Source organism: Paramormyrops kingsleyae, chromosome 5 (assembly GCF_048594095.1).
Source record: "Paramormyrops kingsleyae isolate MSU_618 chromosome 5, PKINGS_0.4, whole genome shotgun sequence".
In the NCBI taxonomy this organism is placed as follows: domain Eukaryota; kingdom Metazoa; phylum Chordata; class Actinopteri; order Osteoglossiformes; family Mormyridae; genus Paramormyrops; species Paramormyrops kingsleyae.
The window spans coordinates 9,785,719-9,813,094 of record NC_132801.1 but is presented as its reverse complement, the minus strand read 5'-3'; the positions used below and the strand labels follow the sequence as shown (position 1 = coordinate 9,813,094).

General features: G+C 49.4%; 1 protein-coding gene across 11 annotated transcripts in view; it reads left to right on the top strand.

Moving 5' to 3' along the window:
• Positions 1-27,376, top strand: part of LOC111833510 (nuclear factor 1 X-type-like) — a 112,582-nt gene that overhangs the window by 20,258 nt on the left and 64,948 nt on the right. For 4 of the 11 annotated variants that reach the window (XM_072712091.1, XM_072712084.1, XM_072712090.1 and 1 more), the window contains one exon: positions 24,841-25,372. In XM_072712091.1, coding sequence (XP_072568192.1) covers positions 24,841-25,372 — 532 coding nt within the window. Of the gene's footprint in view, positions 1-23,285; positions 23,984-24,712; positions 25,373-27,376 lie in introns of those variants that run through there. The other 7 variants (XM_072712088.1, XM_023791828.2, XM_072712085.1 and 4 more) reach the window with 6 other exon arrangements.

The following is a 27,376-nucleotide window of genomic DNA, read 5'->3' as shown; positions in this document are numbered from 1 at the left end:
ACCCCGTTCAGTGTTAGCCCCGCGGGTGGGGGGGGGGGGGGGGACATGTGGCTGTTACCCCCAGGAACAAAGTTCTGGAGCACTGGCTCCTCCAAGGAGGATGTTGGCCCCTCGCCAGTGGTGGAAAAATCTATACGCTGTTGCGTAATATACCATATCTTCACCCGCCGTGAACCCTGAGGAAGCCCCGCAGCTGTGAGCACACGCACACGCACACACACACATGCACATACACACACACACACAGGCGGTGGATCGTGGGGGGGGGGGTTCCAGCGCTCCCACAGGGGGAGAAGGAGAGAGTGTGTGTGTTAACTGAGACTCTTGTGAAAGTTTGAGAGCTGTAGCTCGTGATTGGCCGCAATGGTGCAGGACTGACAGTGAACGGCAACAAAGCACAGAACAGTGACGTAATGCCTCAAAGCGCATAGGGCACAGAGAATACAGGGTGCAGAACACAGCCCGCAGCACAGAATGTACAGCACACAGCACAGGACATAAAGCATGGAGTATTCAGTACACAGCACAACACAAAGCATATAGAGCACAGAGTGTACAGCACAGTACACAGAGCACAGAACAAAAAGCACAGAGTATACAGAGCACGGAATAGGATCATCAGCACAGCACAGAGTATACAACACAGTGCAGAGTAAATGGCACAGAACAGTGATGTCATCACTCATAATGCACAGCACACAGAATATACAGAGGACACAGCACAGATATATATACATAATATGCAGCACATAGTACAGAGTAAACAGTACAGATTATACAAAATGTACAGCACAGAGCATACAGCAGTGAGTATACAGCCCAACACAGAGTATCCAAAGCACACAGCATACAGCACAGAGTAGAGAGCATACAGCCTAGCACAGAGTATATAGCACAGAGTATACAAAGGGCAGAGCACAGAGCGTCCAGCACAGAACACACAGTACAGGGTAAACAACACTGAGTACACAGTAGACAACAGAGACATAATCCTTCAAAATGCACAGGTTCCAGTGCTCAAAGTATACTGAGAGCGCAGCCTGCTGCCCACAGTGCACACAAAGCAAAGACGACTGCACAGCGCACTGCACATTTACTGTTTAGCTGTTGCTGCTTCTTTTAGACAGCCTGGGCCGTATGCTGGGAGTGTGCAGGGGGGCACAGAACAGTCCACCGTGTCACTTGGCCTTGTTCCACTTTGCCTGCCTGCACCGGCCAGATGCCCTGATGTCACCCAGCACCTAGAACCCACACAGCAGAACGGGCCGCAATAACTGTACCACTCTGCAGATTTGCTCCGTACACACCCACGATTTTCCATAATGTATATCTAAGGAGCGCCTGTCTTTCGTAGAGGCTCTCCGTGGAACCTGATTCTAGAACTTTCTGACTGGATACTGGACGCTGAGAGTCTCCACCACTCTCTCTACACGCTGACTTTACCTACGCGGTAACACTGTGCAGCTTTAACGTCGTCCCTTCCAGCCACAGAACCCGGGTTCGACACCGGGATACCCAGAGGTGATTAAGGCTCTCTGTGAGCACCGTTCCCTCCTGTATCAGGAGGGTGTGTACGTTCCGCACTCTTCACCATAATTGACCACGGCAAAAGCTGCTCCGCCGCTCTAATCGTCCCTCCCAAGTCAGCCTGTCTCTCTCCCCCGACCGCGAGGCTCCGCCTGCCCCCTGCCCCCTGCTCACCTGCCTCTCTTCACCCTGGGACCCTTTCAGCCTCAAGCCTTGAATTAAAACAGGCCGCCATCCCCCCCCCACCTCGCCAAGTTGCCCTAAATCCTTTACAGGGTTTTTTTTTTTTTTTGCGATATGTGTTTTTTTGTTCAGATTTTTGTTACGATTTTGTGGAGGCCTTAGGAGGGTGGGGAGACAGACTGGGAGCTGGGCTGGGGGGCTCGGGGCTGGAGGACGTCGTCAGTGTGAGATGGAGTTTCTTGGGGGGCGGGTGGTGCCTGTTTATTGACTCTAAGTCTCCGGTCTTGGCCTGCGACTGAGAAGAATCGGTGGCGCCGATCCAGAGCCTGAGAAATGTGTATCGTTAAGCGCACATTGGGCTAATTATGCTGGTTTCAGCATTCTTGTGGTGCACCCTCTTCTTTTTTGGCTCTCAATGAATTAGTGGGAAGAGGGCGGGTCCTGATAAAGGAAAACTGACGGAATGCTCCAGAAGGAGCCGTTAAACGCGCGTTGGAAAGCCGTCTCCATCGCGGGCCGCTGGGGAGTTTACTTCATGCCTTTCCTTTGTGTTTATACAGAAATACAGCATAACTCCAGATTCGCCCACTTTTCTGTTTCTCTTTTTTAATTTCTGAAAGGTGATATTTTAGATGAGTGTTTGAGTGTAAACACAGCTGGTCTGAGGTAGGCTGATCCGGGTTGTATAGAGACACAGGGAAGGCAGCCTGTGTACGTCTGCAGGGCTGCATTTGCGCGGCTGCGTCTGCATGGCTCTGCGACTGCGGGGATGTGCGAGAAAGGCTTCGCCGTTGACGGTCCTGTTCGCTCACGTATCGGATTCCCACTGGTCACACAGCTGCTTCCTTCTGGCTGCAGTGTGTGTGTGTGTGTGTGTGCGTGTGTGTTCCAGGTATACCTTACATTGTGGGGACCAAATTTCTCCAAAACATGATAAAATCCTGTTATTTTGAAGTTGTGGGGACCATTTTTCCAATCCTCATAAAGATGGGATAAGCCCAATTTTTTAAAAACCTGTGACTGCAATAAAAAAACTATAAATGTCTATAAAAGTCTTGTATTTAGTTTAGTTACTTATGGTTAAGGTTAGGGCTGGGTAGGGGTTAAGGTCGTCATGTTGTGATTAGAGATCTCCCCTAAAAATGAATGGAGAGTCCCCACAAAGAAATAATTACAAACCTGAGTGTGTGTGTCCTGGAATGTCTGGAAGAGCTCAGTTTGGTGTGCTTGCCTGTGTGTGTTTAGTGTTTGTATCCCTCCATCCATCCATCCATCCATCCATCCATAGCCTATCCCAGAGGCTACTGGAACAAGGCAGGAAATAACCCAGAATAGGGCACCAACCCATCGCCATGAACACACTGTGTTCTAGCGTTTGTGTGTCTAGTGTATTTATTTGTGTATCTTCATGTATTTCATGACTGCAGTAGTAAAGCAACACGTATCAGTGTATAGATACACGCCACTGCATGAGCTGCAGTGTGAAAATTACTTGAACGGATTTTTGGCGGGAAGAGGCAAACCAATGCGGCATCGTGAGGATCAAACTCTCTGAGTGCTTCCCCCCCCCCCCCCTCCTCTGCCGTACTGTACCTGACTCTCAAACTTCATCAACGGAAGCAGCTGGCAGCCACGTATGAAGCTGCCCTGGGGAGGTGTGAGGGAACGGTGGCTCCTTGTGCATGCATGAGGACCCCCCCCGCCCCCCCACCACCAAGAAACAGCCCCCTCTCTCCTCCCTCGGAAACCTTCTGAGCATTTGGCTGTGATTGAACGCTGTGGCATTTTCGTTGCCTGGAATCCATTCCTATAACAATAATAAAACTGTGTTCAGTAACATATACAAGGGGGGAGCAGTAAAATAAAAACAGCCCAATTAAGAAGGGTTGATATCTTTGTTCAGGAGAGCTACTTATAAACATTTGTTGCTTGTTGCTATTTTTTTAGCTGAAGTGGAGAAATTCAGCGTCTTAGCGGTCGTCATTAGGAGCTTTACATGTAGAGGCCACAGCAGGGGTGGTGAAGTTTGCCTGTGAGTGTTTCTGCAGCCAACGCACCAGGGAAAAAACACCTTTCGTATGCAGAATAACTGCTTCCCTCTCCTTCTGTCTCAAAACGTGGCACTTTGCTCTTATGAGACGGAGGCGGGCTGGGGTCTGACCAGCATCGCGCGTGTGAGTCACGGACCCCGGTCGCACACGGCGCACTCCTCGCACGGAAGACTCCCCAGCAGGAGCTGCCCTGGTTTCACGGCGACAGCCTACGGTCACGGTGTTCCCGTCGCGCCCGCGAATGCTGCCGGCTCACCCGCAGATCGTCATAGTAACGCTGCAGCGTTTTTGAACGTATCTTTGCAAGCCGCTCGTCGACTATGAATGCAAACAGTTCCTCCCCAACCCAGTAGGGGGTGCTCTCATGGGCAGCAGAGGGCATAATTCAGGATCAGGATAAACCAGAGGATGCATTCTTTCCAACGACAGGTTTTTAAGCCAACAATGAAGTAAGAGCAGAACTTATTTAACAGATATATTTGTCAGCACTGAACCAGCTGCAGAATATTTGCCTGCTCATTGTCAGAATTTCAGATTATAAGTATCATGTTCCTTGTGATGACGCCAAGGGAAACCCAGTCAGCAAAACATTTCTGACAGTCCACTGCTATTCTGCTGTATCCTGGTCCGTTTTTCACTGACTGGCATCTGCAGGCCCATGTTCCACTAATGAAAATGTAAGACGTGGACTTTGGGTCAGTATCGGCCATGTTGGAGAAGTCCACCCACCAGAGGTTCGGAAATTAGCCTTTGAGTCACTGAACGTGGAGCGAATCTGAATCTGGCCGTCCTTCGCGGCTTCTCCGTTACAGCACCAGGAATTACAGGCTTCCGTTACTGTTGCTGCAGTAGTTGAAGGGTAGCTTGTTGGGCTGGATGACTCTCAGACCGCTGCTCCATTAAGGGCACCAGGCCTGTTATGGAAGCTCTGAAGATGGGGGGGAAGTTTAAGGTGGAGGAGGTATGATGAGTAGATGTAAGATGGAGGAGGTGTGATGAGTAGATGTAAGATGGAGGAGGTGTGATGAGTAGATGTAAGATTTAGGAGGTGTGATGAGTAGATGTAAGGTGGAGGAGGTATGATGAGTAGATGTAAGATGGAGGAGGTGTGATGAGTAGATGTAAGATGGAGGAGGTGTGATGAGTAGATGTAAGATGGAGGAGGTGTGATGAGTAGATGTAAGGTGGAGGAGGTGTGATGAGTAGATGTGTAAGATGGATGAGGTATGATGAGTAGCTGTAAGGTGGAGGAGGTATGATGAGTAGATGTAAGGTGGAGGAGGTGTGATGAGTAGATGTAAGATGGAGGAGGTGTGATGAGTAGATGTAAGATGGAGGAGGTGTGATGAGTAGCTGTAAGGTGGAGGAGGTATGATGAGTAGATGTGTAAGATGGAGGAGGTGTGATGAGTAGATGTAAGATGGAGGAGGTGTGATGAGTAGATGTGAAAGATGGAGGAGGTGTGATGAGTAGCTGTAAGGTGGAGGAGGTATGATGAGTAGATGTGTAAGATGGAGGAGGTGTGATGAGTAGCTGTAAGGTGGAGGAGGTGTGATGAGTAGATGTAAGATGGAGGAGGTGTGATGAGTAGATGTAAGATGGAGGAGGTGTGATGAGTAGCTGTAAGGTGGAGGAGGTGTGATGAGTAGCTGTAAGGTGGAGGAGGTATGATGAGTCTGCTCTAAGGTGGAGGTGCTCCTGATGGGGCTAGGGTGTTTGGCGTGTGATAGGTGCTTGCGTATGTGGGGGCAGGTAGACACACACACACATGGACACAGGTCCAGCATCCTTAGTAGGGGGCTTTGTGGACCTCTCACCCTGGCTGCGAGATTCTCTGCCTATCTGCCAAGCATAGAAGTGCCGCTAAAAGGGGCTCTTCCTCTAGGCTTCACACTGGTTTGTCTACCCTCCTATGGCCTGATGCTGGGAGGCTGCCAGTCTCTGAGATCTATTAGTCATGTCTGACATGCCAGAGCCCCCCTCAGGCCAGTTCACCTGCAATGGCGAAGAGCAGCGATGAGCCTTATTATCAATTTATTCTGCCTTGAAAGCAAAGCTTTTGCCAGGAACTGCAGTCATGAGGGTATGAGGTCTTTCACAAAGAAGCGTGCATGAAATATGATGGTAGGCCTGTAATCTGTGAGTAAGCCTCAGCACAGCTCTCCCCATTAACGCAGTAAATCACACCACGGCTCTCCCTGTTACTGCAGTGAATCTCAGCACAGCTCTCCACATTACTAGAGCAAACCTCAGCACAGCTGTCCAGATTAGCACAGTAAACCTGAGCACAGCTCTGCCCATTAACACAGTAAACCTGAGCACAGCTCTCCCCAATAGCACAGTAAACTTCAGCACAGCTCTCCCCGATAGCACAGTAAACCTCAGCATAGCTGTCAGATTAGCACAGTAAACCTGAGCACAGTCCTCCTCAATAGCATAGTAAACCTCAGCACAGCTCCCCCCGTTAGCACAGTAAACCTCAGCACAGCTCCCCCCATTAGCACAGGAAACCTCAGCACAGCTTCCCCCGTAAGCACAGTAAACCTCAGCACAGCTTTCCCCATTAGCCCAGGAAACCTCAGCACAGCTTCCCCTGTTAGTACAGTAAACCTGAGCACAGCTCTCCCCATTAACACAGTAAACCTGAGCACAGCTCTCTCCAATAGCACAGTAAACCTCAGCACAGCTCTCCCCGATAGCACAGTAAACCTCAGCACAGCTCTCCCCATTAGCTCAGGAAACCTCAGCACAGCTTCTCCCGTTAGCACAGTAAACGTCAGCACAGCTCTCCCCGATAGCACAATAAACCTGAGCACAGCTCTCACCGATAGCACAGTAAACCTGAGCACAGCTGTCCAGATTAGCACAGTAAACCTGAGCACAGCTCTCCCCATTAGCACAGTAAACCTCAGCACAGCTCTCCCCATTAGCATAGTAAACCTCAGCACAGCTCTCCCCGATAGCACAATAAACCTTAGCACAGCTCACCCCATTAGCCCAGGGAAACATCAGCACAGCTTTCCTTGTTAGCACAGTAAACCTCAGCACAGCTCTCCCCATTAGCACAATAAACCTCAGCACAGCTCACCCCATTAGCCCAGGAAACAACAGCACAGCTCTCCCTGTTAGCACAGTTATCTTCAGTACAGCTCTCCCCATTAGCACAGGAAACCTTAGTACAGCTCTCCCCTCTTTGTTAGCACAGCTATACTTCTATACACTGTGCTTGTTACAGAGATAGTCTCCCCCCATCTGTCCCTGGTCCTCTGCCCCCCCAGTCCCCTCCCAGCACTGGTAACATAGTACATCTGTGGTTGTCTCATCACCTGGTGCCCCCCCGGCCCAGTGTTTCCAGTCGTCCCAGTGGGGCACCAGTCTGGGTGTCCATTCTGGTGCGGGCTCTGCCGCCAGAGAGAGACAAAGAAGAGCAGCTCTGGCCGAGTCTGTATTTGACACAGTGTCTGTCAGGCTGTGTTCCCTACCCTGTGTGCGGTCGCATGCACAGATGCACACATGTGCGTGTTCACACTCCTGTCATATAAGTCTGTGATCTGAGGCACCCAGACGGAGGGGGTGGTGGCCATTCGTGGGCAAAGCCATGCGTGACGTGACCATGGTGAGGGTAAAGGAGTCGTGGATACCCTTTGGCCGCCCGCCCACCGGCCCTCCCAAACCCCCACCCCCCCAGGGCTGCCGGTCACCAAAGGCGAGGGGAAACGATCACTGGCTGCTTTCCCTACTCTTAAAGGGCAGGGGAAAGCCTGTTTTTCTGCGACCGGACACATACCTTTAGGTCCTTTGGTTGTGGTTGAGCTCAGACATAAGGGGAAAGTCTCGGAATAGATACGAAAACAGAGTGAAACCAGCAAATAACGGTTTAAGTTTTACCAAAGTGAGAAAAACGGACATTTTAACAACAAAAGCATATATATATATCTATAGTACCACGGCCAAAATGATGGAAAAAGCAGCAACACCCCCAACGCTACCCTGTGTGCTGTTTTAGAGTAATGCTGGCACCTTCTCTAATTGGCTGGGAAATTAAGCATTTTGGCTGGAGATCTGTGTGTGTGTGCGCGTGTGTGTGTGCGTGTGTGTATGTGTGCATGTGTGAGCGGGTGTGTGCGTGTGTGTGCGTGTGCGTGTGTGTGCGTGTGTGTGCACGTGTCCATGCGCCTGCATGTGTCCATGCGGTGATTTTTGCCCCAATGTGCTGCTGTGCAGATGGCTCCGCGCTGCCCTGCACTCATGCCCGTGTGCCTTTTCACACACCATTTCTTGCGTGTCCATCCGCCTGCCCGCCCGGCCGAGCGCCCCCCGTTCCCGGATGTTCACGGATGGCCAGTGTTTGGCACGGTGGGCCGGATACGCCGACACCGCGACGCCGTGAGCATGAGGTGTTGCCGTCGTGGAACCCCGTGGCCTCACAGTAACTGAAAAACCAAAATGGGGGGTATTTAAGGCCCCCCTTACCTCATCTATCCCAGGATGTGAGCAGGGAACCTCATGGGGGGGGGACACACGTGTGGCAGGTGCACACGCACACGCAGACACACACGTGTCTAGCATGCCCTGAGGGAGAGCCTGGTGTGTGAATGGTCCAGCAAGAGGTGGGGGGAGGGGAGACAGAGGAGAGAGAGAGAGAGGAAGAAAAAGAGGGAGAGACAGGGAGAAAGAGGGAGATAAAGAGGAAGGGAGAGGGGGACACAGAGGGAGAAAATGAGGGAGAGAGATGGAAAAAGAGGAAAATACAGAGGGGGGGGGCACAGAGGGAGAAAAAGAAGGAAAGAGAGAGAGGGAGAAAAGAATCAGAGAGAGAGAGACAGGGAAAAAGGGAGCGAGAGGGACACAGAGGGTGAAAAAGATGGAGAGAGAGGAGGGCGAAAAAGAGGGAGGGACAGAGAGATGGCGAGAAGGGCACAGAGGGAGCGAAAGAGAAGGAGAGAGAGGGACACAGAGGGACAGAAACATGGAGAGCGCTGCCATCTTGTTTGTCAGGTTTTTTCATGCAAGTCAAAACTAGACATGAAAGTGAAGTTTTGGTCTCAAGGCTGCCTCACATGGCAGAGGAAGTGTACAGTGTGTGTATGGAGTGTGTGTGTGTACAGTGTGTGTATGGAGTGTGTGTGTGTACAGTGTGTGTACAGTGTGTGTGTATGGAGTGTGTGTGTGTACAGTGTGTGTACGGTGTATGTGTATGGAGTGTGTGTGTGTACAGTGTGTGTACAGTGTGTGTGTATGGAGTGTGTGTGTGTGTACAGTGTGTGTGTATGGAGTGTGTGTACAGTGTGTGTACGGTGTATGTGTATGGAGTGTGTGTGTGTACAGTGTGTGTACAGTGTGTGTGTATGGAGTGTGTGTGTGTGTACAGTGTGTGTACGGTGTATGTGTATGGAGTGTGTGTGTGTGTACAGTGTGTGTACAGTGTGTGTGTGTATGGAGGGTGTGTGCATGTATGGTGTATGTGTATGGAGTGTGTGTGTGTGTACAGTGTGTGTACGGTGTATGTGTATGGAGTGTGTGTGAGTACAGTGTGTGTACAGTGTGTGTGTATGGAGGGTGTGTGTGTACAGTGTGTGTACAGTGTGTGTGTATGGAGGGTGTGTGTGTACAGTGTGTGTACGGTGTATGTGTATGGAGTGTGTGTGTGTACAGTGTGTGTACGGTGTATGTGTATGGAGGGTGTGTGTGTACAGTGTGTGTACAGTGTGTGTGTATGGAGGGTGTGTGTGTACAGTGTGTGTACAGTGTGTGTACGGTGTATGTGTATGGAGTGTGTGTGTGTACAGTGTGTGTACAGTGTGTGTGTATGGAGGGTGTGTGTATGTACGGTGTATGTGTATGGAGTGTGTGTGTGTGTACAGTGTGTGTGTATGGAGTGTGTGTGTGTGTACAGTGTGTGTGTATGGAGGGTGTGTGTATGTGCGGTGTATGTGTATGGAGTGTGTGTGTGTGTACAGTGTGTGTACGGTGTATGTGTATGTAGTGTGTGTACAGTGTGTGTGTATGGAGGGTGTGTGTATGTACGGTGTATGTGTATGGAGTGTGTGTGTGTACAGTGTGTGTACGGTGTATGTGTATGGAGTGTGTGTGTGTACAGTGTGTGTACAGTGTGTGTACGGTGTATGTGTATGGAGGGTGTGTGTGTACAGTGTGTGTACAGTGTGTGTATGTGTATGGAGTGTGTGTGTATGTACGGTGTATGTGTATGGAGTGTGTGTGTGTACAGTGTGTGTACAGTGTGTGTGTATGGAGGGTGTGTGTATGTACGGTGTATGTGTGTGTCTACATGGTGTATGTGTATGGAGTGTGTGTATGTGTGCGTACGGTGTATGTATATGGAGTGTGTGTATGGTGTGTGTATGTACGGTGTATGTGTACGGAGTGTGTGTACGGTGTATGTGTGTGTCTACATGGTGTATGTGTACGGAGTGTGTGTATGTGTGCGTACGGTGTATGTATATGGAGTGTGTGTGTGTATGGTGTGTGTGAATGTACAGTGTATGTGTACGGAGTGTGTGTACGGTGTATGTGTACGGAATGTGTGTGTGTATTGTGTGTGTATGGAGGGTGTGTGTACAGTGTACGTGTGTGTGTACAGAGTGAGTGTGTGTGTGTTTGTACGGTGTGTGTATGGAGTGTGTGTGTACAGAGTGTATGTATGGAGTGTGTGTGTATGGAGTGTGTGTGTATGGAGTGTGTGTGTACAGAGTGTATGTATGGAGTGTGTGTACGGTGTGTGAGGGGGACAGCGCGGGCCCTGCTTGGGGGAGGGGACGTGTGAGTTGGGGGTGGTGGCACGCATTTGCATAAAGGGCAGGGCAGTGTGCCCAGGCCGTGGAAGAGGCTGGCATCCCGCCTTGCTGACTGGCAGAGGGATGGTCGAGGAGAATGGAGAGTGAGGGAGTGAGACAGAGAGGGCCAGAAGCCTATAGCCCGCGTCTGCGGAGAGCAGAGAGGCACAGCTGCAGGGCCGCAGAAGGAGGGAGAGATGGCGTCTGGGCGAGATCCCTCCATTATGGCCCAACGAGAGGTTCTGGGACATGGCAAGGTCACGTGATATGCCCCCTCCCGTGTGGGATCTGCCCCCCCAGACCCATCCACCTCATCTAGAATGACATGGGTAAAAAGACTCCAAGATCTCCAAGCAACCACCAGGATGCAGAGGTGGATGGGGCCCTAGCAGATTGGATGTGGGATTCTCCAGTGGTGGGGGGGGGGGTCGTGGAGAGACAGGCAGCGTTTGCACCTGTGTGGGGTGGGGTGGGCGGGGACTTGTGCTGGGACTCCTCAAGCACGCTCCGCCCTCGAGGAATGCGGGGGCCACAGGAGCTGCATTCCTGTTTCAACCCCCCCCCCAGAAACAGGCTGATGGAAAAATGAGGAGCGTAAATGACTCGTATCTAGAATCACATTCTTCGGGTTGCTGTATTTCAGGGACGACACACGAGACTAAACTTTCTATCAGTAGTATTTATAAATCAATGACCCAGATAGCCACGGAGATTTAATCACATCACACACTCAGGAATGCGACCCCCCAGCACTAAAGGCCTGAACAACTGACGTTTCTGTAACGGTCTGTTCAGAAGCTGTAAAGAAGTAACCATAAGGGACGACGGCATAACCTAAGACCAGTGGTGTGGCATCAAGGTCACTGTTCACATTATGGCGGAGCCTGTGGGGGCAGCAGAGATGTGGGGGGGCCCGGCTGCCTGCTCACCGAGCCGGACAGCAGAGAGGAAGCGGGCAGACTGACCATCGAACTCACAGCGTTGCCTAGCTGGAACCAAACAGGCCTCACTAACAACCGGAACTGTGACCAGAATAAGTGATTAGAAGATGGATGGATGGATGTATGGATGTTTCTTAAGTAGGTCATTTTCCCAACATACTAGTGTTCACAATACGGATGTAAGTAGTATATTGATTGATATATTGAAGTAGAATGTTGGTATTGTTGTTGCTGTAGTGGAAATCTGTGTAATGTTTGCTTTGTATTAATATTCACAATAATAGATTTTTATAAAAAATACTTAACAGAGCGGCTTAAAGTGCATAATGATTTGGCTCAGGGGCTAATCCTCAAACCCGGGGAGTTCTGTCTGCCGGTGCCTCTGGGTCTCAGGCTTGCCGTTTTCTCCAGGGTCCATCACTCCTTTTAGAGAGCAGCAGACGCTCTAACACTAACGACGATAACGACAATGATAATGACGATGATAATAACAATGATAATAAATGATACACACTGCAGCTATTCTCAGCTTTGCTGTATGAAGATAACATTTGGTGACTTTTAATTAAGACAACGACAATAGTAGCAATAATAATGCTGGTAGTAATGATCGTAAGGACCCTGTGATGGGTTAGGGCCCCGTCCTGGGTTAGGGCCCTGTGATGGGTTAGGGCCCCGTCCTGGGTTAGGACCCTGTGATGGGTTAGGGCCCCGTCCTGGGTTAGGGCCCTGTGATGGGTTAGGGCCCCGTCCTGGGTTAGGGCCCTGTGATGGGTTAGGGCCCCGTCCTGGGTTAGGGCCCTGTGATGGGTTAGGGCCCCGTCCTGGGTTAGGACCCTGTGATGGGTTAGGGCCCCGTCCTGGGTTAGGGCCCTGTGATGGGTTAGGGCCCCGTCCTGGGTTAGGACCCCGTGATGGGTTAGGGCCCCGTCCTGGGTTAGGGCCCTGTGATGGGTTAGGGCCCCGTCCTGGGTTAGGGCCCCGTCCTGGGTTAGGGCCCTGTGATGGGTTAGGGCCCCGTCCTGGGTTAGGGCCCTGTGATGGGTTAGGGCCCCGTCCTGGGTTAGGGCCCTGTGATGGTTTAGGGCCCCGTCCTGGGTTAGGGCCCTGTGATGGGTTAGGGCCCCATCCTGGGTTAGGACCCTGTGATGGGTTAGGGCCCCGTCCTGGGTTAGGGCCCTGTGATGGTTTAGGGCCCCGTCCTGGGTTAGGGCCCTGTGATGGTTTAGGGCCCCGTCCTGGGTTAGGGCCCTGTGATGGGTTAGGGCCCCATCCTGGGTTAGGACCCTGTGATGGGTTAGGGCCCCGTCCTGGGTTAGGGCCCTGTGATGGTTTAGGGCCCCGTCCTGGGTTAGGGCCCTGTGATGGGTTAGGGCCCCGTCCTGGGTTAGGGCCCTGTGATGGTTTAGGGCCCCGTCCTGGGTTAGGGCCCTGTGATGGGTTAGGGCCCCATCCTGGGTTAGGGCCCCGTCCTTGGTTAGGGCCCTGTGATGGGTTAGGGCCCCATCCTGGGTTAGGGCCCCGTCCTGGGTTAGGGCCCTGTGATGGGTTAGGGCCCCGTCCTGGGTTAGGGCCCTGTGATGGGTTAGGGCCCCGTCCTGGGTTAGGACCCTGTGATGGGTTAGGGCCCCATCCTGGGTTGATCTCTGCCTTCCGCCCGTAGCCTCTGGGATCAGCTCAGGACTCCCTGCGACCCTGAAAAGGATAAGTGGGTACAGAAAGTGGATGGATGGATGGATGGATGGATGGACGGAAGGAAGGATAATAATAATAGGCTCCAGGCCCCCCTCCCTGCTCTCTGACATCTTTGTGTTACCCCCAGGCAATGTTTCCTTATAGAATAGTGATACTTTATTAATCTCCATAGGGAAAATTCTCCTGTCCCGTCTTGCTCTCCATAAGACACACAGACAGGTGAGGGCAGGCTGGGGGGGGGTCACAGCATGGGGTGACCCAGCATGCAGTGCTGCAGGTTAAGGGCTTTTCTCGGGGGCCAATGGGGATGTAACTATTCTGCCAAGGCGGGGGCTTGAACTGGCAACCTTCTGGTGACACACACCGGGGCTGAGCTGACTGGGCCTCATACCGCCCCCTTATGAAAATGGCTAATTAAACAAAGTATTTCTCCCGAGGTAGTAATGGTGACGATGGCATGAGGCAGTGACTGCGGGGGCAGGGGGGGGTGTGGCGGCTTAGCGTGTGGAATGCGGGGCGCGAGCGGATCGCCATCGTTCCCCGGCGCCGCTGGTGCAGTGGGCCGGGCGGCGACCGCAAATGGCTTCCAGATTTTCACACATAGTAACGCGTCGGTCTGTAAAGTGGGATAATTGCAGATCGTGTGTGTGGGGGGGGGGGCGCTTCAAAGGTGGAGGCCGCCCGCCCCCTCCAGGATAGCGGGAGTTTTTCTCTTTTTTTTGTTGTTTTTCATCTCATTTATTTTTTGTTTTCCCAGGGATTAATGATTAATATAAAAAACGTTTATGCTGATGGAAAGTGAATTCTAAGATAATTGCCCTATTACCGCGGCGATTACTGCTCGTTCTGATTATGGCGGTCTTGGGACTGCCTTTCCCTCGCGGCTCGCAATGCCAGCACGGGCCGATCTGACCGTACTGGGAAGTTTGTGCAGGGAAATGAGCCCCCCATGTCCGGAAATGGGCGGATCCGCCGCCCCGTCCGCTTCATCCCTGCCGCGACCTGGAAAAATATTCCTGTTTTGTTTGCTCTAACCTCACCTATAGCAACACATTCAGCAAAAACGGGGCTCGCCTCAGAGGTGACGGAGACTGAGTCACGGCTAGAGTGGGAGAGTGACCCCCCCCCACCACCACCACCCCTCCCCACGAGGCACCGGCGTTTGAAACAAGCCACGCCAGCGTGTCAGGACCGGTGTGATCGGGCTGCCGTGAGAGGTCCGTTCACCTTCACGGGGATCCGATTAAAAACAAGCCCTCCATCCTGAGCAGACCCCCCCCAATGCCGCCCCCTGTGTGTGTGTGTGAATGACAAGTGTGTTGATGGATGGTCTGGTGTGCTCTTCCGTTGGGTGTGCAGTCCCTCTCTTGCTGCTCCCCAGCACACAGACCTTTGTCTCGGTGGATGATGGGCTCCTGTTCCGGGCCATGACCCAAATGGGACCCCCCCACATACCCACCCACCCAGAGCCAGGAGCCGGGCTTTCTGATGGAAGCAGGCTGCAGCATCTTTTGTTAATGAAATAACTCCAACTCAGGATGGTAGTGCTTCCCAGACGTGACGACGTCCGGGCCAGACATCTGGGGTCAGCAGGCTTACCCTGGAACTGCAAACTGGGGAGGGGGGGGGGGGACTTAATCGTCTGTCATCTGTTACAAAATCTGCTAAGAAAAGACGCTGTCATCACTGTCACCGTTTGACTAATGCCAGCCCGCCAGCTCTGAAATGAACAGCAATATCTGATGCTAATCCCTAGCGTGGTCATTGTCGCTTTCCTTGCGGCGTCTAGATGGAAACAAACCGGCGAGCCGATGTCCGCCTCACTTGTCCCACTTTCAAGCAAACATCACACCTTCCGGAAAATTCCGCCCGGGGTCCGGGACACACCGTAGGCCACAGGGCCGAAAAATGCAGCTACGCTGATGGTCACACCACTGGCGTTACGCGGCGTACCTGCGATCGAAATCTCGCCTCGGCGTTGCTACGGCACCGGGTGGGGGGTCTGGGGTGGGGGGGGGGGATGTTCGGCATCTGCCTGCCGCCTGCTTCGCTGGCAGCCAGACACGGCTGTCCAGCCTCACATACAATGGCCAGCCTGGCTGTGATGGTTGGGGGAGGGGGGAGGGGGGGGTGCCTCGGGACGCAGCTCATTGGCATTCATCGGGCTGTTAGGCAACGGCTGACCGCCAATCAGCCTCACGCCCCGCTGGCCCCGCCCCCTCCCCCACCCCTCCCCCATGCGAAGTTACACTTGTTGGCAGGTATTCCGAGCGGAGCGTGGCTTGTTATGAAACAGGACCTGTGGCGAGGCGCTTCCCTCTCCGGCACGCCGACCTTGTGCTTTAGCGCTCCGGTCCCCTGCGCGGTCCCTCGCCTGAAAGGGAGACGGTCCAAGGCGCTTCCAGCACCCGCCCCCCCTCCCCCCTCCCCCCTCCCCATGCTCACATATCATCCCTGCTTGTTTTTGTTTTTTTTTTTTTTTTTTTTTTTGTTTTCCCCGTTCCAGCGAAACCAGTAGGACTTAAACGCCATGGCTAATCTTCCCGCTTGGCCTGCCACGCCGGCATTACCAGCTCTGGAAGGAAAAAAATAAATAAATAATAATGATAAACCCTCCACATAAAATATGTTAGAATCCGGTGTTATGGATCATGTGAGAATTGTATGAAATTCGCAAAATATCAACAGTGGCTTTCGCCCTGCTCCCCGGCACCCCCCCCCCCCCCCCCACACACACACACACACACACACCAGGGGGAACCCCCAGTAGGGCCCTTAACTCGTCATTTTTCTTGAATTCTGTCTCTCAAGCGAAGGCGGGTACGTGGCGATGGCCGATGGCTGATGACAATGGCGAGAGCGGCGTCGGGGATTAATGGGGACCCGTAACATCCGATCCTCTGTTTCCTCCTTGGTAGAAAATGACTCTTTAAAATTGCACGGGTGCTCGGATTACCCGCGGCCCGCGCGCTGACATCAGCGCCGCTGTTGGACCGGCGAGGTGAACCCAGCAGATGCTAACATCGTGTCACGAGACGGAAAACCTCCATGCAGGTCCCCCCCCCCGCCAGGCGGCCGCGTGGCTCGAGTAAATATTTTCCCTCGACGAGGAGTCCGTTATCCCCGCGACCGGTCAGCGAGCGGCTGGAAAGCATCCCGCCGTTCCCGTCTCGTGCCGACTGCCGTTCTCCCTGACCGCCACTCCGAGGTCGCGGCACACGGGAGGGTGGCAGTGTCCCACCTGACGCTCCCCGTCTGCAAAAACACATCCTTCCTCATACTTTATGCTCCACAGCGAGTATCACAGCCATGTACAGGCCACGTATTGTAATGCGGCCTCTCTGTGGGCAGCGAGGAATCATTCCAGAGGCAGGCCACAGTAATCAGAGGGCAGCGTTACAGCTGAAATGGATTCGAAAAATGAATTCATTTTTTTCCCCTTTCCATTATAAAAAATAAAACAACAATATTATCAATAATAATAATAATACTAGTAGTAGCCTGAAAATTGCCAGGGAAGGGAAGATGTGTTCACCAAATTTGGACTTAAATAATCATTGTTTATATGGGTAACACATTATTATTATATATAATATTACAAGTAAATGAGCTCACTAATAAGCTAAAATGTGCCAAACCCGCCGAGGAGAGTCATTCATTTTCTCTGTCATGTGACTTTTACGTGTCAATTATTTGAAATGTCTTTTCTAATCCAATAGGACTATTAAAAGTTATAATAAAATACTTTTTTTCTGAAATATCTCACAAATATTGAATTGTATTAAATTTTTTTCTTTCTTATCGGGATAATAAATGTAAATCGGTTCCAGTGGCACGTGCTGCTGTTTCGCTGTGGTCCAACGGCAGGTCGAAATAAAGCTGATTTACACCAACATACGCTTAAAGACTCTAAGCTTGTTCCTTACCGTTTTGTAAACTCGTTTTAATAATATCAGTATTAATTTTAACATGACTATAGGTATTATTTGGTTTGTTTTTAATACATGAGGAAATATTTCTATTAATGGAACTGTGATTCAAATAAAAGATGCTGCAATTAGACTGTTACATTTTCGGCGCATTAAGTTTGATGTGACAGAGATTGTTGAGTTTTCAGGGGAAACATGACGTCCAAAAAAAAAATAGAAACATTTATCCTGTAATAAAAAATAATTCAATAATAATAATTGTGTTTATAACAAATGTTGTAATGCTAATGGTAATTAATTAATATTAGAATAAATTACTGAGCGTAGGTCATTACGCTTCTCTTAAGAATCAGCGATATTTAATCAACTTAAGTATAAATAAAACGATGAATGCTGCCCTGAAAATAATAAATATTAATTTTGGCAAAAACTGAAATGGCTGCGCTGTTGGGCATATCTTCAGTAAAACACTGCAGCAGTTCTGATGTTCGCAAGAACTTGGACGCCTAAGGAAATAAAGCTGGTTTTAATGGGCAGTAGGCCGCCTTTTTCCGGATATTATAATTAGATTCTGTTTCGAGTAGGCTAAGGCCATTTTGAATAGTTAAATAATTAATCTAGTCGTTTTAGGAGTTTGTCTCGTGTTTGAAACAATTCAAGCGACCGCGAATTAGGATCATCGCCGTTGTTAAGGGTTTTACTGCGTGTTCTGCCCCAGAAGTTATTAGGCATCCTAATACAAAAAAAAATGAACTTGGAACACGGCCTTTGAATAGTTTGCTTTTTACTGTGCAGAAAAGATCTATTTGCAAAAGAGCGTAAGAGTTGAACTGTGATATAAAGTCGGCTGATCGCTCAGGAATAAATGTCTGTGTGGAGCAATAAACTTTATTTCCCAACGGCGAGCAAACACTGAGTCTGGCATTGTTTAATTTGCAAGTGAACAGTGACTGAATCGAAGCAAACGGGAGTCATGTGTTTTCATACGGAAAGTTAATGGCGAATTTAATATGAGGGCTGACATCACGGCCTCACATACATTTCAGCCCTTTGGGAGACCGGAAAAATGACGGAATCAAAACTGCAGAGCAATTTTAAAAATAACTACGTTCATGTTGTTATAGGCCTATGTATTCCAGCCTGTATGAACTGAAGTGTCATTTTGGCTTACAACTTTTGAAAAGTAGGTACATTATTTGTTTTACCTCAGCCCCACTCAAACCATTAAATCAGGCAACGGCGATGTTCAAAAGTGGCCAATGGACGAAAGTCAAAGTTTGCGTGTCATGCATGTTTGCATTTCGTGAATGCATATTACTTAACTGCCTTTACATTATATAAACTTTATATAGTAACTGTACTTTTATCTAAATGTATAGCCATCACATGGACCTTAAGTGACAAAGGGTCAGCCACACTTTACCGGTTACTGAGCTCCGTTTTAAACTAATGGACTTGCTTTAAAAATGAACTGCAACGAACGATTAAACGGCGCACATTGAAATTAACTGATTGGATCAGGCTGAGTTTATAATGGCCTCTAGGCCTATCTCTGATTACACTGCTAGACCCATTGTTACCGATTTAAAATAAATGTCACTGACGGCTGTAAAACACTACTACTGCTCTTTTGTCTGACTTGATTTAAACGGGGTGCCAAACTGTCTCTCCAGGTCGTGAATTTCTCCTTTTTTCAAGCCAAGTCTATACGGCAGCCTTAATTTTTTTTCTCTTTCATAATAAATGTGTGTGCGCGCCGCGAATATGTAGTTTTAATGATCTTGGCAGAACTATTGACTTCATACTTTAAGGGGCTCTTAATGTGTATTGTTCCAGATTTTTTCTTTCCATTTTAAACAGAAATAAAGGTTTTTTGAATTAATATGAAAAAACTAAAACCGAATTATTATTTTTAGTATAACTTGAAAACCAGAACAAACAGTTGATTTTAATGTGTTTTGACGTTATTTTACTATGGAACCAAAACAAAATAGAACTGTACAATGTGTGATGTTCATATAATTTATTTTCCGTGATATCTTGCCGTGGAAAAGCAGTTGTGCCGTACACTGTGCCGATGACAGCCGTTTCGTTCGCAGTGATAAGGTCCACTGCCGAATGATCTAACGCGTAAATTTCTAATACCGCGTTAAAATGATTGTTTTTCCTACGATTGTTTGCTATGTGAAGGGTCTATGTAGGCATGCCTTTCTTTTTGGACAGCGCTTAGCGCATTAGATGCACTTGTGTATGAGGGTCACGGTGAATGAAGTGACAGTGCCGCACTTTGTCACCGTGGTGCCGTTTGTCGCCTGTTCTTTTCTCGGCCGGTCGCTGAATGTAGTTTCGTGATTCAAGGAGATCTAGTTAAAAATGTACAAGCGCACAACTCCTCTAAGCAAGTAGCGAAAAGACCATCTGCTAAGAAGAGATCGTTGTTTATCCGGCCTCTCTTGTGGATAGTTATTTTCCCTCTGTCGATAGTTCCGTTTCATCGTGTAATTAATATAGGCTAATAGTATTTAATTAACGATATCTGCATTATGTATACGAGTTATGTTTGACGCCACTTTCATTTTATATTAAAGGTGGTAATGAGATGTTCTATCCAATATTTAACGTGCAGGTATGAAGATTTATTAAACTAAGCATAGTTTTTTAATGAAATATTTGTATGTGTACTGTGTACGGTTTTTGGCACTTCGTTGTCAGGTTGTGCAAAGTCCGATCTTTGCAGGCGTACTTGTCTAAGGACTAAACCTGTGGAATGACTGTCAGCATTTACGCCCGTCCTGAATAAATATACAGCCGCAGAGATAGTGCCAAGTGCATTGTTTAAATAAGAAACCGAAAGACTGATATAGATATTTCAGTCCTCTTGTCAAAATATTACTGACCGGGCCTTTCTTCCTGCAAATGACTTTTCTACCGGGCATTTGTTATATAACATTTGATAAAATATACAGCGACAGACAATTACAAATGAGACAATGTGAGATTTATGTGTTTAAAATTTCATTTTAAATAAACTTATCAACGAAATCTTCAAAAGCGGACGGAGCTTAGTTTTAATCTTTTTCTCTGTTGGGCGATTAGTCATGGCGGATATATTGCTGAATGTTTATTTCTCATGCAACAAAAAGTAGCAATAAATATTTGAAAGCCACGACAGTAAAGTATAACGCTTAAGTTGAGATGTCGCCTGAATTTTCTCCCTCTATTTTCCTCTCTCCTTTTTGGCAGTTGTTTTATAAACAGTGGATAGGAGCGGGCTGTCGGCTAAGTCAGCTTTTCGGAGCGATAGCCCTCAGCTCACTTTCCACTCTTTCTCTTCTCGTAAAAAAAGCCGAGGCGAACGAAAGAGGAGTTTCCCTCCCGACCGAGCAAAGGTCTTCGTTTTAGAGACCGTGTGGCTCGCAAAGATAAGATGCGGTTTCATATTAGATATACATTTAAAAGGTGGAGGGGAGACAGCTCTGGTACGGCTCTGCCGGTCAGACCGCGCCGGGCGCTTCGTGTCTGCGCAGCGGCGAGAAAGGGGGGCTTCGCGCGCGGAGCGGGTGCGGCGAGCGGCGGTACATCCCACCCGGCGTAAGGACACAGATCGCCTCCATCTGCAGCAGAGCAGCGTGGAGATCACTAAAAAGTGCAACACTATATATATATATAGCTTCTCGGAATTGACGCAATTAAACTAAATGCGAGGGTGTTGAGGAGACCCAAAGCTGAGCCAAAATCATAAAAAAAGCTTTCCTGCAAAAATAAATTGAAACATCTGTACGAGTGCGCAGCTGCCGCCGCCTCAGCGCTTGTTTATTTCATAGGCGCGTTCTTAAGGTTCACCTCATGCAGCACAGTGGTCAAACGCGGTGCTGTCTGTGGACGGTGCCATTGAAATATATCTATAATAATAATACTTATTATCCTAATATAATATATCATAATAAATGGCCGCCGAAAAGGATACTGCAAATCACTGGTTTTACGGAAAGGCCTCCACATACGCGTGCAGCGCATATTCAAACGTGGACCGCGCTATTTGTATTGTGAGAGTTTGCTTACAAATAACACTGGCGTCGTTTCTGGTCTACCTTTAAAAATAAGCGGGGAGAATATAACGTTGTTGTTGTATTACACTGTGTATAGAAATTATATATCCCTGTGTGTGTGTGTGTGTATGTATATATGTAGACTATATACATACATTTGTCAAAATGATGCCTATACTGGTAATAAGGAGATATTGTCTGTCCAGCAGTGCTCAGTTTGTGCAGGCTGATTGTTCAGTTGCTCAAACATTTGTTTCGGAAATGCATTGCGGGGAATTTCATTTCAATTGGGTTTTTTGGCATCTGACAAGCAGCAGCAGTTCAGACAAAATGTCAGGCAAAGGCATCTCCACTTAGCACTGAGATCGCAAGCAGCAATCCGCCTTTGATACGGGCCAGCCAGACACTCTCTGCGTCTCTTTCACTTTTCGTTGTTTATTTCAATGTTTTATTTTAATTGACTTACTTGCTTTCAGGTTAACTAGCATTAAAGAGGAAAAAACTGATGTCATCTAGGATGCTGGGGAGAATGTGTTTTTGAACGGCGATCAGAGCATAACTGCACATTACGGAGTATAAACTAAAATCAGACAGTTAATGATTTGCCAGTGTTTCCACGTTTTCATACTCGAACTGTTGGCAAATTGCTGGAGAAACTTCTGCCGCTCTGTTTGTTAATAACTGCTCAAATTTATGTCTGAAAATGGTTCATATTAATTCGAGTCCACAATGCCATTTGTGGTAGCATGTGTTTCCACTTTTATTGCTGCTTTCGTGGACATTTTCTAACGTCGCTGTTTATGTTATAGATGCCGCAGCATTCATTCATTCCTGGCCCCCTCGTTTCTTTAAACACGCTACCTGCGTCCCGGCATCTCCGTTTGCGGAGTGCGCACCAGCCCAGGGCTGAGAGATCGCCCCCCCCCCAGTCTTTAATCGGCCTGGGGAAGCGGGGCGGTCGCTGAAGGTCAGTCGGTGGCGGTGCGGGAGCCGGTCTGTGCCGCACGCCGCACTAAGGCGCACAGACCCGGCCGGCTTTTGGAAACACTTTCTGGCATTTGCACGTCACTGTCAGTTAGGTGCTGTATTAATATTGCGGCGTGGGCCGGTTCATTTGTGCGCTGTATAGGTTGGAGTATTTCTAACTCCTAATTCGTTAAGGAAAAAATCTGTGTGCTCGATTACCAACAAAGAATGGTCCTCTTTGCTGTCTCTGCATGGAGCCTTTAGTATGGCATATTCTCACTCTGTTTTTGTAAAATAGCAAAAATATCAGAAAGTGAAGCAAGTACATCAGGGTTAGGAACAACAGGGGGGTCTGTAGCTAAAAAAAAATCAAAAATAAAATGGCTGGATAGATATTTATTATGTTTGGTGATAATGGTGTTTAAATACCTTTTAAGAATATTTTGCTCGGCATTTATTTATATTTTAGTACCTGTAATTTTTTCAAGTAAAATTGCATTACTGTTATTTTAATGTTTATTTTTCTTTGCGTTTGTATGTGTGTGTGTGTGTGTGTGTGTGTGTGTGGTTTAAAATGCAATGGATATATGAGGGCATTTAAAAATTGCACTGCATCAATAGGATGTGTTTTGGGGGAAATATCCCCCCCCCCCCCCGGCCCATTGTTTGTGTGGTAAATCTGGGAGCAGCTGTGACTGGAGCTGTGCTTTCTCATGCCAGCCTGAGCCAAGGTGCTGTAATGTGAGCAGAAAGAGAGAATGAGGAGAGGGGTGCTGGTGTGGGGGTGTCACGGCAGTGTGTGATGGTGGCAAAGTGTGGTGGGGGGGCGCAGCAGTAACAGTGGCAAGGTTTAGGATTGGTGCATGTAAAATTAATATCCTCTGGACTTTGCCTGCGCACTAGATAGGAACTTGTCAATTTGGCAAATTTTGTGCCGTCTGACTAAACTGCTCTCTGTCTCGCTCTCTCTCTTTTTCTTGCTCTCTCCATCACCACCACCAACCCCCCCCATGCCACCCCCCCCCCCCCCCCCCAGCCCTTGAAGCGAGCGTATTGGCTGGGCTGTAGGCGTCTCGTTGCCAAATAGGTGGGCCCTATGCACACTGGCAAAGACTCAGGCGATGGTTAGGGAAAGGAACGTAGAGAGAGAGAGAGAGTGAGAGAGTGTTGGAGAGAAAGGGGGAAAAAGGAAGGAGAGCCTTGGTTTGCCAGCGGTCGCACACGCTCTTCCAGCATCGATTGGGTCCTCTCCTTTTTTTTTGCCCATTCGGTGGTGGTGCTGTGCCCCCCCCCCGTCCCAGGCTGTCCTTGTGAGTCCTACGCAGGGCCCATAGAAACTCCGCAGACACCACGCACTGGCCTGCCAGGCATTTTTTTCCTCTTTAGATTTTTAAAAGCAGAAGAGGAGTGTGTTCGTGTAAGCGGCTTTCCCCTTTGCCTTTTTTATTACGCGTTTTTATACTGGGGGGCCACACACCTTCTCTGTGCTTTTTTCTCCTTTTTGCTGTTATTTCTCCTGCTCAGTCTATTTCTCTTTTAAAAATCTGCCTCTTCCCTCTCTTGCTGTACCGTCAGGACTCTTTTGCTGGTGTTGTTCCTGTGCCCCCCCCCCTCCCCCCGGTTTCCTCTTTTTTCGTACTTTTTTTTTTTTTTTTTACCAATTCCACTGGACAATTGGGGCTTTTTTCCCTGCCTTCTTCCACTTTCCTTTCTCTCTTTTTTCTTCCCCCCATCTCTTCTTGTAGCAGTTTATCTTAAGTGGCTGATACAGACAGGGATCCGAGCACCGAGAATTTTTTCTTTTCCCTTGCAATCGACGTGCTGAATTTATGATGAGAGTGCAAAATGGTAACTACCAGACTGTCTGCCTCCGTCCTTTTCTGTGTTTATTATTATTATTATTATTATTTTTTATTTTAATTTGGTTTCATTTTAATTTTTGTTTGCTGCCAGTTGTCTCTCAGTAACTTTTTGAGTGTTACGGTGGTAGTATTTGAGTTTGAGTTTGGTTTGGGGAAATAAAGGAGACAGGTAACAATATAGAAAGGCAGCTGAACATGCGGGTGACTGCTGCTCTCTGGCGCAGCGTGGTGGCGTGCGTTCACGCATCAGCCGGGTATTGTGGGATTGCTGAGGGGGTCTTATGTGTGTCGCACACCAGAGCTGCAGCCTGACCTGGGCAGATCTGTCTGGTTTAAGCTGAATCCCTAATGGAGGGCATTCTCGTACCCCATCCCACTCTACTCGTACGCATTCTGCATGTGTCTCTGTTTTTGTTTTTTTTTTGCTAGCATGTTGTTGTTTTTCCTTGTTCATTTTTTCTGTTTTTCTTTTTAATATTGCATGACAATGTCGCTTTTGATGTTGCCCTGGTCATTTGAGCTGGCCGTGTAACTGATCTTCTAAAGTATTGTCATAACTCAGCATTATTTTGTGATCCTTTGGCTTAAAGTACACGTAGCTAAATAATAGTCATCGTTTTGTCAGTTGTTCTTCTGCACCTGTGCCTCCTGCCAGTGGCTATTCTTCATCTCGCTGCACAAGTGGTTTTGTTTAAAATGCATGTTACATCCGCAGGCGACGTTTTTCCTGGCGCTTCCTCCCGACCCCTCACGCCGCGTCCGACGGGAACTCGGTCGCCCCCCGCCGCCCCGGTGTGCCACGCCACTAACCGCGCTCTCCCCCTCTCCCTCCTGGCACCGCAGGATGAGTTCCACCCCTTCATCGAGGCCCTGCTGCCACATGTTCGGGCCTTCTCCTACACCTGGTTCAACCTGCAGGCGCGCAAGCGCAAGTACTTCAAGAAGCACGAGAAGCGCATGTCCAAGGACGAGGAGCGCGCCGTCAAGGACGAGCTGCTGGGCGAAAAGCCGGAGATCAAGCAGAAGTGGGCGTCGCGACTCCTCGCCAAGCTACGCAAGGACATCCGGCCCGAGTTCCGCGAGGATTTCGTGCTGACCATCACGGGCAAAAAGCCACCATGCTGCGTGCTGTCCAACCCCGACCAGAAGGGCAAGATCCGGCGCATCGACTGCCTGCGGCAGGCCGACAAGGTGTGGCGGCTGGACCTGGTGATGGTGATCCTCTTCAAGGGCAGTCCTCTGGAAAGCACGGACGGCGAGCGGCTGGTCAAGTCGCCCCAGTGCTCTAACCACGGCCTGTGCGTGCAGCCACATCACATCGGTGTCTCTGTCAAGGAGCTCGACCTCTACTTGGCCTACTTCGTCCACACGCCAGGTCAGTGCCCTGAGAGCCGTGCCGCGCTACACCGTGGGCGAGGGCGCGTGCCCAAGCCACAGCTGATCCCCGCTTGGCAGAATTTACCGTCCGCCCCACCGTTGGCTTTCGCTCCCGTCAGAAATCCTAGCTTGGCGGAAATTTGCCGACGGCGATCGCGGGCCCGTCGCGGCTGTCAACCAATAAATAACACTCCTCTAGTTAAAAAAAAACACAACGAAAATCAAAGCAGGCCGTCGAGCGAGGTTCCTCTCTGGCAGGGAGTCTCACTCGGCGGACTTTCCGCGAGGCCGCGGCGGAGCGCCGTGACAGCTGGCCCCGTACCAGAGTGTGTGTAAGGCAAGCAGCGGGTCTCCCCCGTCTCTGCCCGCGGTCTGGCGCGGCCGCCCGCCCGGGCACCAACCCTGCGCCAGCCGTGCACATGGACCGTGGTCCGAGTCGGGCAGGGTGCTGCTTGCCAGCAGGAGAGGATAGATCAGAGACAGGCTTGCGCACTTGAGAGTGTGTGTACGCATTTCCTCTAACGTTTATTACTCCAATTGATACACTAAATGTCCACTCAAATTTTATTTAAAATATAAATCAATTAATATAAAATAATATGAAGCTGGCCATAATTTTAGCTTGTTTGTATTTGAGTTCCAAGAGAGGTTAATTTAATTTTTTTGTACATTTATAAAAATATATATATATATTTTTACTCTTTATTTCTTTTATTTATTTGTATTTATGTTTTAATTTGTGTTTTGCTGTCACAGATTTCTGTATTTTTCATGGAGATTGAATCTTATTTAAAGATTATTCTGTCTTAATTATTACAGGGTCTTAACTGAGGACACTTTGGTGATTTTACACTTGCAGTAAATGTGAAATGAGACACTTCAAGGGGCTTTTTTTTTGTTGTTGAATTATTATTATGAGTAATGAATAGCAGCCTGTTCTATTGGAGGGATTGGCCTGGTATTGGCAGTGTGTATTTTTATTAAAAGACGGGATAACAATTAAAATATGTAACCATCCAGGCTTAATTGTTTCCCCCGGATTCCTGATGGTGATGTGGGGCTGGTTACTGTCAGTGGCCCCGTATCACTGTCATTGTAATTACAGACGGCATGATTGTAACGCAGTTTCTGGAGGGAGCGCCGTGCAGGTGGAGAGGCAGGTCAGGGGCCGAGCGGATCCGGCGGTGAGCCCGGTGGAGCGTGCGGCCGGCCGCTCTGCAGCCGCGTCGGTAGCCCTGCGGCGTGGCGAGGGTGCAGGGACACCTTTCGCGGTTTGTTTTGGGTTGGCAGGAGCGAGGTGAGAGCGCGGCGCTGACATCCGGGTGAAGAGGGTGCTGCGGTGTGGTGCACCTCCCCCGAGTTTCTGCCGTCACCCCGCGTGACGCCCTGGCCCCCCGTCATCTGTGCTCCGCTGCTCTTATCATTCTTCGCTAATCCATTGTGTCCTGCTGCTTTCATCTGCCTCCCAAGAGCCCCGGTGCCACCCGGCGCCAACGGTGCCCCCCTTCCACCTCGGATCACCGCGGGTCCTTTCGCTTCTCGGCCGCCTGTCAATCCGTGTGAGCGCGCAGTTCAGGTTTTTGTTCCTCCTCCGTGCATCGGCTGCGGGTGGGGGGGTATCCCTGACGGGGGGGGGTTCTGCTTTTTTTATTTTAACGTGGGTGCCGTGGGTTCTTGCAGTCATTTCATTGCCGTTCGGTCTGATCTGGCAGCCGGCATGTATTTTCCGTTTATAAGCGTGGCCGCCGTTAATTAGGCAGTGTCCTCCTGCTTGTTTAGATTTGAGGAAGATGAGGAGCGATGTGGCTGAGCCGTGATTGTCCTTGTTGCCGGAGCGGGGGCCCCTCGGGGTCGGCGGGGCCCCTTTCTGATGTCTAATAAGCCCTGTGGATCAGCGGCAGGGAAACTTCAGGCTGAGCCAAACTCTTCTAAACCTTCCACTCTGCTATCCCACACACACGACCCTTCCCCATTTTCACTGCTTTCATATGTTTTAATATAT